This window comes from Sminthopsis crassicaudata, chromosome 1 (assembly GCF_048593235.1).
Source record: "Sminthopsis crassicaudata isolate SCR6 chromosome 1, ASM4859323v1, whole genome shotgun sequence".
NCBI classification, from domain to species: Eukaryota; Metazoa; Chordata; class Mammalia; order Dasyuromorphia; family Dasyuridae; genus Sminthopsis; species Sminthopsis crassicaudata.
In genome coordinates, this window is record NC_133617.1 from 51,225,297 (window position 1) to 51,236,408 (window position 11,112).

At 43.8% G+C, this 11,112-nt stretch overlaps 1 protein-coding gene across 1 annotated transcript; it reads left to right on the plus strand.

Annotated features, from left to right (window-relative positions):
- The first annotated feature begins 6,654 nt into the window (after positions 1-6,654).
- Positions 6,655-9,063, plus strand: LOC141562588 (growth/differentiation factor 15-like). The gene is made up of 2 exons (XM_074302595.1): positions 6,655-7,022; positions 7,620-9,063. Exons 1-2 carry the CDS (start codon positions 6,683-6,685, stop codon positions 8,339-8,341), a joined length of 1,062 nt encoding a protein of 353 aa, XP_074158696.1. The 5' UTR covers positions 6,655-6,682; the 3' UTR covers positions 8,342-9,063.
- The last annotated feature ends 2,049 nt before the right edge of the window (positions 9,064-11,112 follow it).

An 11,112-nucleotide genomic window follows, 5' to 3' on the forward strand; every position in this document is an offset into this window, starting at 1 on the left:
GACTTTGTCATTTAAACTCTCTTACCCTCAGTTTCCTCATCTATAAAATGGGGGTAATAATACTGTGAAGATCAAACAAGATAACATTATAGTGGTTGGGAAATTATAAAGTGCTCTATGAACGCTAGGCAGTGGTGGCAATGATGTGAACTCTAATCCAGTCCGTCCCTTCTTCATTGTCAGGAATTTTATGAACTCTGAGTTCATCCTGTCTCCATTGTCAAGCAAAGGAAGGACAGATTCCTGTCTTGTGACTGTATCTAAGGCAAACTCAACTATCTCATCATGTAGTGCTCATAATGCACATATGAATCTGTTCCCAACTAGAATGCTTTTTAACTCCTCCATAACTTTCTAGACTCTACCCTTATTTTCCTTCCCCTTCTGACCTTTAAAAAGCCCCTTTCACTTGAAGCCAGTTGCTTAATCATTTTGATTTTGCCTGTGAAATCTTTCACAATATTTAAGAACCCTCGTGACTCTGAAAATGCCTTTTGTGAATTTTTCATATTTCAGACTGCTTCAGTAGCAGTAGTAGTCGTGATAGTAGGAGTGGTGGAATTGGTGGTAGAATTGCTTTCATGTCCTCTCTATATTCCCCACAATTTCAACCAATTTTTGTAAAGAATGATTAGAATGATTTCATGGCCTTTCCAATGAACGTTCAGTAGCTTATTGGTGTTCTAGCATGTCAAGACCTTTTTGGGTCCCAGTTGCCACAGGTAGTGTGTTACTTGTGTTAGATGAAAATTTAATTATCACCCTACCTATTCAAGTCATCAGTAGAAGGTGCTAAGAAGCTTAGATCATCTGGAGTGTTTGACATCCCACCAAGACTAATAATTGCTCTTTGGGTCAGCAAGTTCCAAATCCATCTAATTGTATTATGGTCTAGCCAACATCTCGATTTATTTTACACAATGGTAATCTGCCAATCCAATCTGTAAAATGGGGACTACAATATCACCTACCTCCCAGAGTTGTTTTGAGGATCAAATAAGATATTTATATTATATTATATTATATTATATTATTATATATTTATTATATTATATTTATTATATTATATCATATCATATTATAAGATAATAATTGCAAAGAACTTAGCACAATGTCTGACAGAGTATTGTTATTCATCCTTTATACTTGAAGAGGATCAATGACATCATTATTTTGGGGTGCGCTAGACTGTGGCTGATCAGTCCAGCATAGGCTTGGAAGGCCACAGGTCAAGCACATTTAGGGTTAAGGTTAGGCTTAGGGTTAAGTATAGGCTTAGGGTTAGGGTTAGGATTATGAACATTTGGAGTGGAGATGTCTTTACATTTCTGCATCTACCTTTTTTCTGAGCTACTGCAATCCTGTTTTCCTCACATTGCACAATACCTTCTTTTATTCTTGCATGTCATGCTGGGTGATTCTGTGCTAGTGTTTCCTATCTCTCATAATTGATTCCAAAAGAAAGACCTTAAGAGTGTACTTTTTCCGCTTCTTCTAATCTCCCTGTAAGTGTTTACCTTATGTGAATTCTCCATACTTTTAGATAAATATATATTTGGCATTCAGTGTGGCCATCCCCTTTGAATTGTGCTCTCTGCACTAGAGTTTGAATGCTTGACAACTCAACTCAAGAAAGACCTTATTTTGCCAAAGACCTTCAGTATCTTCCAAAAACAATTCAAGTGGAAGCAGTTTGGTTTTCTGGCATGGCCTTGGATAGACTTTCTAGGTTTCATAAGCATACAACAATAAAGTCAATATAACAGTTCTGTAGACTTTCAGTTTGACTGGCAGCCTAACACCTCCTGTCTCCCACACTTTCCTTTGGAGCCTCCCCAAAAATGAGCTAGCTCTGGCAACATTTGTGTCAACTTCATTATCAATGTGTACATCCCTGGAAAGTATACCAGTGAATTTATCCACAGCATTCACAATTTTTTCTATTTGTTGTCACTATGTTTGGATGGTTGTGGTGCTGGCTGGTGGAATACCTTTATTTTCTTGGTGTTGATTGTCAATTCAAAATTAGTGCAGGTGGCAGAAAATCGACCCATGTTCTATTGCATCTCAACCTCAGAAGATGTATTTTGAATGCACAATCATCTGCAAACAAAAATTTCAGACCAACTCTCCCTCCACTTTAGTCTTGGCTCATAGTCTTTCCGAGATAAATGATTTATCACAAGATTCACCTTGATGTTTGCATATAGACCTCTGTTGTGTTCTGGCATTTCTCCTGCAGTTGTTGAGCAGTGAACACCATATTGACCTTAGGATTTTAGTCTTTTCTTAAGGCCCACAAAGATGACCATCTTTTAGCTAAAGGATCAGCCTATTAAGGAGGACTGTGGCAAGAATCTTGGTGGCAATGATTAAGAAAGAGACTGTCCTCCTTGCCCCTATGATTATCCCAGGACAGCTAATTCCTTTTCCTCTATCAACTTGAACTCTTTGCCATTTTACCTCAGAAGACTTCAGTTGGCTTCTGTATGAGCAGTAGATCTTTGTAGATCTCCCCTGACATAAAATCAGCACTTTGCTGATGAGCCTAATGGCACTCAGGACTCTTCTTTAGTTTGAAGTTCAGCTAGAAAGTGAACAACTTCAACCTGAGGTAAACAGTCAATGGCTTTAGCATTGATTGATGAAGGTCTATGGAGAACACAGCAGAAGTGTTCAGTCCATCTCTTCAGGATCACGGCATTATCAATAATCAGTAAGGCTCCATCAGCCGTAGTAGTTGAAATACACCATACATTTTTGGCCCATAAATAGTCTTCAAGCTATCATATAAGTGCTTTGGATTGATGTTTTTGGCATAAAACTGAATCTCATCTGCATTCTTATTGAACCAAGAATCCTGCATCTTTCCTTTACTTTTGATGGATTAAACGCTGCTTTCTTAGAGATGGACAAATTGTCATGCTGGTAAGCCTTGTGGAGCTCTCATTTTTTATTTAGCAGCTTCTGAATTTCCCCATCATTTTTGTCAAACCAGCCCCAATGTTTGCAAATGTTCTGGCCCACATGAACTAATTTGGTGCCATAACAGCCAGTCTCTGAAGGCTGCCCACTCCTTTTCTGTTCCATTGTTGCTAATTATGTGCTGATTCAACTTTCCCTTCAGATCAGCAGTAAACATAGAGAAGCCTCTAATCTGTTGACTGAATCTCCTGTCTTTCCTTGGGGCTATAGCTTTTATTAAATGTAAATGTTTGACTTAGAGATAGAGGATAAGCCTGAAATCAAAACAGCACTCTGTATTATGTTTCATTTTCATCAGTCTCAAATCTGTCTCTTCTTACACTACACACCTGCCATCTTCTAGAAGAAGACACTTCCTAGAACTAGAAGAATTTCAATGTTGAAGAAGTCTTCAGAGCATCTAACTTTGTGCTTGAAGTAATCACCTGACAACTGTTTGAAGACCTTCTGTTTGAATGATTCCAATGGACTCCACATTTTTTTTTTTTAGCATGTTTTCCTCAGTATTGTCAGATGCTTTCAACAAGAATTTTAAAAAGTATCAAAGTCAACCTTGTAGTAAATTCTTTATCTTGGAAATGCCCAGATTTGAGGCATATTGTATTGTTGTTCAGTCACTTCAGTCATGTCTGACTTTTTATGGAGTTTTTGGGAAGAGATACTGGAGAGATTTGCCATTGATTTTTCGGGTCATTTTATAGATGCGCAACTGAAGCAGACAAGGTTAAGTGCTAGTAAGTATCTGAGGCCAGTTTTGAACTCAGTTCTCTCCATCAGGGTTGGTACTCTATTCATAGCCCCAAATGAGGGAAACTTTTTTAAAGTGAGATATGATATACATGTAAATGCTTTGATAACCTTCAAAGGGCTATAATTGTAAATGCCAGTTATTATTATTATAATTATTTTTATTAAGGGGGGGGGGAGTCTAGGACCAGTCTGAGGTGCTTCCATTTTAAATGGGGGAAGGGCTGCCTAGATTATCACAAAGTCAGTATTACTCAGCATTTTCTATCCTCCAAAAACATGTGGTCTCCGCTTTACTCATGTTCCCTCATGGTTAATTAACTTAATCAAGCAATAAGCATTTGTCCTGACTTAGTATGCAGCAGCACAGCACCGGGAAGGGACCCAAGGAAGAGAATTCAATTCAATTCAATGATTTTTTATAAGTTACCTATTATGTGCCAGACACTATGTCTGGTATGAGGCATAGAGACAAAAGCCAACCTGTCAGTCTCTAGAGACAAAGTGCCTAAAGTTGACATGAAGGGGCTGGAGGGGTCAACAAAAACATTTACATTTCTCACTCTACATAATCTTGGGCCAGTTGATTTCTCATTGATCACCTCTATTCTGGTCCCACCGCCTTCAATTTCATGGTCACCTGGTCCCTTTTAGGTCTGATGTTCTAGGTTTGAAGATTCCTTCTAGCTGCCATTCCATGTTCTAATATTCCTTTCTGCTGGCATTGTGAGAATTCAATCCTTTTCCACCTTGCCATTTCATGTTCCATGTTCTATTCTGATATTCTATGCTATAAGAGCCTCTGCAGTCCTGAAATATTAAACTATAGGGTTTTCTAGCTTTGAAATTTTGTGTTTTAAGCTTTTCTAATTCTGAAATTCTATGTTCCATATAGAATTCAATATCCCAGCTATGATGGTAATATCCTTCCCAGCTCTGACATCCCAGATTCTATGTTTGAAGGGTTCTTTTAGTTTTAATATGGTATCATGCAAGGCTTCTTAAACTTTTTCCACTCAAGACCACTTTTTGCCCAAGAAATTTTTGTACAACTCTGGGTACATAGGGATATAAAATAGAAAGACAAATCAAACATTTACTGATAACAAATCACAATTTCACAATCCCCACGTTTAATTATGAGACCTTATATAAGGTTGTGAAACACAGTTTAAGAAGTCAGAATATTATACATAGAAGGCTATCCCAAATCAGAAAGGTTTGGCTCCAACTAGTCCTGGCTAGGTGACTCTAGCCCAGTGACTTAACCTCTCAGTACCCACAGGTAATTTTCTAGGTATCTAAATAACAGAACAGTTGCTGTACTGCATCAATAAATGCACTCTGTTCTGTGTACCTCAGCTACCCAGGCAAGTTGAGTCTTAACATTCCATGATCTAAGGTCCCTTCCTCATCTCACATGAAATCCTATATACCCCCTTCCAAACCTTGACGTCCTATGTTCTAAGGATCCTCCCAACTCTGTCATCCTGTGTTCTAAGGTCCCTTTCGGCCCTGACATCCTTAAATCTTTGTAATAAGGTCATTTCTAGCTCAGATATCCCATTTAGATTTTAAAGTTCCTTCCTGCTTTGACGTTCAGTGTCTCAGGGTTCTTTCCAGCTCTGCCAGGCTGTGATCTGTGATCTCTTCTAACTCAGACATTAATATATTCTGAGAAGGTTCCTCCTTTCCTCTAATATTCCATGTTACAAAGTTATTTCCTACTCAAGCATTTCATATTCCAGATTTCCTTCCAGCTCCAATGCTCTGCGTCTGAGGTCCCTTATCAGATGTGCACAAATACATTGCTCTTTTCTCTACTCCTTCCTCTCTTTCTCCACTCCTTTTCTCCACTTCACCCTTTCTCAGAACAAGCCAGATGGAGGTTCCCTATCCAAAACCCACCAAGTCATTTCCCAATAAAACTGGGAGAAATTGCCCTTTAGCAGGAAAAGAGACTAACAGTGGAGAAGGGTCAGGGAATGCAGGGCTGAGAGACTACAGATTCTGACCCACTGTGACCTTGGAAGAAAAACATGCCCATGAGCCCTCCTTTCCCCCTTGATCTGTGCCAACCATTTGTTTTCTCTTGGCCAAAGTGTGAATGTTCCCAGTGGTGCTGTGGAAAGAACATTGGCCCAGAAGTCAGAGAATCTGGATTCAAATCCTGCTTCTGATGCATTCTACTGGGAGAGTTGTTCAGTCTTCCTGGGCCTCGATTCTCTCTTTTGTAGAATGGGCAGAGAACTTTTGAGAACTTTTCAAATTCTAAATCTGTGATCCTACAAACAAATTTAACGGTTTATATTTAACTAATTGTGGGACTTTGGGCAAATCTCTTGGATCTCAGTTTCCTCATCCATAAAATGAAAGCTTTGGCCTAGTGGGCCTCTGGGGTCTCCCTTCAACTTTAAATTTGTGATTCTAAGGACCCCTGTGCTGTCTCGTGTACCTTTCTTTCTGCTACCTAGGGCCTGTGTCCCGCTTCCCTCCCCTCCTCCCCAAAAGAAACCAACCCACTGACTGCCTAATTCGGGAAAGTCTCTTCACTGTAACATAAAGAGAAGGTCTCGGTGATGGGATCCTCGGGGCTCAAGTCCTTGCATCCTGTGTTCTAACGGTCTTCAAGATTCAGCCTCTTGCGACATCTGGGAGAGAAGGGAAGGGAGCAGGTAAGTGGGAGGAGAGATGTAAGGAGGGGGCAAGAGTCCAAAGGGAAGTCACTAGAACGTTTCGGGCCACTTTGTCTTCCCCCAGACCAGCTTCCTTGCCACTCCCCCGCCCCCCTTTCTCTCCGGACAAAGCCGGAAAACTGTTTTGTTTACTCTCCAGCAGAGGCGGGGGCGGAGAACCTGACCTGGGCGCGGGGGCGTCAAAGTCCAGCCCAATATAAGGACAAGCCGGGTCAGGTTCATTCATTCTGCCCCGCAGCTGTCCGGTCTCCGCCATGCTCAGGCTCTCTCTGCGCCCCCGCGGGCTGCTGTCGCTGCTTCTGCTGCTCCCGCTGCTGCTGCTGCCGCCTCCGTCCGGGGCAGCTGAGCCCGGGGACCGGGAGGGCAGCGAGCAGTTAGAAGCCGTCCGCAGCGCCATCCTGAGCCGGCTCCGGCTCTCCGCGCCCCCGGACGTGCGCCCGCAGCTTCTCAGCTCCGCGGAGGTCCGGAGGCTGCAGCGCCGATATGAGGAGGCACTGAGCCAGCTGCGGACGAACCAGAGCCTGGAGGCTGCAAGCTCGGGCCGGAGCTCGAGTTCCCCTAGAGTCCCCAAGGTCCGGATCCTGATGCCTAAATGTAAGCAACCTGCCGGTCCCGAACTTACCGAGTCTAGACTAGAAAGCGCACGAAAGGGTAGAACCGGGAGTTTATGAGGTAGAACGCAGAAGCACTACACTGGGAGAGAGCTTAAAGCCCTTGAATGACAGGTAGTCTTTGTTTAATTTTTATGAGGACAAAGAGGGAAGGAGATTGCCCGCCTTCCGCTAGTTAGCATCAAAGCCTGCACTAGAAGCCAGGGCTCCTAACTTCCGCGGTTAGTGCCGTCGCATCTCTGCTCCCAGCTCCTGGGCACCATAGGGAAGCTCAGAGTGCCAATGGCACGAGGGCACCGGGGCCCGAGTAAGGAGAAGCGATCAGAGACCGGATAAATGCTACCCGCCCAGATGCCTCTGAGACCCCAGGCTCACCGAATAAAGCCACAAGAGCGATCTCTACCTGTTTTATGGAAGTATTGGGGGCGGGGGGAGGAGCTTTTCTAGGAGCCGGACGCGGAACTGGAAGCCCAATCTAGGTTCTGATACTTTTTGGATGGGGGAGTGACTGGAGCGAGCGCGGCCTGGGGCGGATGGATGCGCTCTTCACACCTTTCCCTTCTCTTCCCTCTGTCTACAGTGGAGCTCAACCGGTACGCCCCCGACGTGCGCATCCACCTGCTCCTCCACCGCGAGGCTCTGATTGAGGGGGAGCCGGGGGAGCCGCGGGTGCTATGTGCCCAGCTGCGCCTGTTTCTGCAGCCACCCTCCCCGCTGACCCAGAAGGAGCGGGCCACCTCGCGGTTGGATGCTGCGCCCCCGAGCCTGATGCTTGACCTGACGCGGCCCCTGCAGCGCTGGCTCCGGCGCCGTCCGGCTCCGGCGCCCCTGCTGCGGCTGCCCCTGGCTTTGCCCCCCAACGTGAGCCGGGAGCTGCTCCGCCAGTCCCCGGGCCCGCGCGCCAGCCTGCGCGTGGAGCTCCAAGAACTTCCCCGCAGGGCGGCCCGGAGGACGCGAGCGCCGGGGCCCGACAAAGCGTGCGGAGAGGGAGGCGAGAATCGCTGCTGCCTCCGCTCCCAGCGCGTGTCCTTCAAAGAGATCGGCTGGGACAGCTGGGTGCTGGCGCCGCGTGAGTTCGAGATGCGCTTCTGCGAGGGCTCGTGCCCGCAGGGCTACCGGCCGGCCAGCATGCACGCGCAGCTCAAGGCGCGCCTGCACCGCGTCTCCCCCGCCTCGGTGGGCCCGCCCTGCTGCGTCCCCTCTGCATACGAGCCCATGCTGCTCATGCACTACGGCAGTGATGGGCTGATCGCGTTCACGCCCTACGAAGACCTGCTCCCCACGGACTGCCACTGCGCCTGAGCCAGCCGCACCTGCGCGGTGGAAGGGACCTGCTGCTGGCGGCGGGAGAAGGGCGGGGGTCCGGCTGCCCAGCCTCCTAGACATTCCCAGCCGATCTCTAGACCGCGAATCCCGAGCCACTGAAGAACAGGGCTGGGAGGCCCCGTGGGCGCCTCTGTGGTTATGGCCAAAGCATGGAGCTGAACGTGGTCCACGATGTGATGTTTCCTGAGAAGCAGCCGTTATTTATAGACGCATATTTATTGATAATTTATTGAGGGTGAGGGGTGGGAAATGAAAGACTTGTACCACTTGTTTTCTGGCCTGTATTTATGACTCTGTTACACCATGGATCCTCTGTTACTTTGGAAAGTGGATTTAAAATACTAACACTGAATCAGGCTGAATCTTGAGCTGGGAGAAGGGGAAAGGTTTTGGTCAGAAATGAACAACGCATGTATGCAAAATAATATTTAATGATACATTATATATGTAATGTAATAGTAAAACATAATATATATGCAAAATAATGTATGATAATAATATATACTCAGACCTAGCTTTGAACTTCATCAGATTCCTTAATGGTTCTCAGCCTTATTTGTAAAATGGATCTAATATTACTCCACCTGTTATCAGGAAAGAGCCTTAGGTCAAGGTAAAGTTCAAATTATCGAAAATTCTCTTCACTGACTCATAAAGGCCTGGAGGGGGAGAGTTCATTAAAATTTTAAACATTTTTATCAAGGCTCATTTTTTTTCTTTTCTTCTTACAATGCCCTTATTTTCTATCTTGCAAGAGTACTTATCTTGCCAGTATACTTGCAAAGTATATTCTAGTAGTCCTATGTCTCTACTAAGAGGGAAGTTTTTTCTTTTTCTTTTTTTCGACCCTGAATTTTTTTTATTTATAAATTTTTTGACAGTATATATGTATGAGTAATTTTTTAAAATAACATTATCCCTTGTATTCATTTTTCCTAATTATCCCCTCCCTCCCTCTACTCCCTCCCCTTGATGACAGGCAATCCCATACATTTTACATATGTTACAATATAACCTAGATACAATATATGTGTGTAAATCCCATTTTCTTGTTGCACATTAAGTATTAGATTCCGAAGGTATAAGTAACCTGGGTAGATAGACAGTAGTGCTAATATTTTACATTCACTTCCCAGTGTTCCTTCTCTGGGTGTAGTTGTTTCTGTCCATCATTGATCAACTGGAAGTGAGTTGGATCTTCTTTATGTTGAAAATATTCAGGAAGTTTTTTCTTATTTGTTTTCCAAGTCCTGGATGATGATGATGATGATAACTAACCTCTATATAATGCTATAAGATTTGCAATGTGTTTACATTTGCCTTTTCATTTGATTTTCAACAACCTGAAAGAGGTTCTATTTCCCATCTTCCAGATGTCAAAACCGAGGCTGAGAAAACTCAGGTGATTTGCTTAAGATAACAGGTCTGAGGTGGGAAACTTCAAGTTTAGCCTTCTAATCCCGGTACCTAGCTAATATATGATTTCATTTTGTCCTCACAAGAACTTTGCCCATTTTACAGATGAGACTACTGAGTTAGGCCAGGGTTTAAATGACTGGCCCAGAGTCACAAGCTAGTTAAGTGTCTGAAACATGATTTTTAACTCAGGTCCTTCTGGCTCCAAGGCCCATATTCTATCCATTGGACCAAGATGTGATCCCAAGTCTTTAAAGACAGAGATATGCCTTGGTTGGATAAACCCACTAGTATAAGTTTTGACTATGGGCCCAATTGATGACTCTTGGCAGTTTTCCAGAGATCACAGAATTCTAGTCCAACTAATACTCAAAGGGAATCCCTATTTAACTATGCCTGAAAAGTGGTCCACTTAAATTCAGAGAAGTTCATCATCCAGCTGAAATTTTTTGATTTAAACAACTCATGAAGTCTGTCTTGGAAACACTGGAATTAGTCATGAATACACTGAATATCTCCTCACTAAGAAAAAGTCAGAACTTGAAATTAGGTCTCCTGTGATGACCAGCCCAAGGTTTGCCTCTTTAACTCTCATGGGAAGGAAGGAGGGACTTCACAAAAGGTAAAGGAAGAGAGAAGGGATTTTCAGAAATTCAACACTGAGGCTTCCAAATATGAATCCACAAATAGAGGGAAGGTAAGCCAGAATAACTACTGTCTGCCTTCTATATTCATCAGACATAGATAGCAGGAGAGTTCAAAACAGGAATCACCCACAGGTGAAATGGGAGAGAAGTCTTTTTAACCCACTGCCTGATTTGCAGCAGTCCTGATAACCTAATGCTCTAGGTATAGAAGGTTTCCTCACTTCCTAAAGCATTGTACCAGATGGAGCTAAGCCAAATCAATCACATTCTCTCGTTCACAAATCTGTGTGACTTTGGGAGGCTGACAGGTCAGGATTTCCTGACTTCTGACCTGCCCCTGGTATCCAACAGTTATTGGGCAGCAGAAGCCTACCCTGGCAAAGTTACAGGCCAGGCTGAGTCTGTACCTTCTCTGAACACCTGCATCAAAGTCTATGTTCCATCAAATAGGTTTAAATCCTTTTGTTCCTCTGACTCATGTGACCTTGGACATGACACTTTCCCTTGACTCTGTATTCTGTCCTATAAAGTAAAGGAGTTAGACTAGGTTTTCTCCAAAGCCTTCTTCCATCTGAATTCCCAGAGTCTCAGAGTTGGAAGGACAAGAGCCTTGTCCATCTAAACTTGAATAAGAATTCTTTCTGTACTGTTCCTGACAAATCCTGTTAGCATTAGGTCATAGAT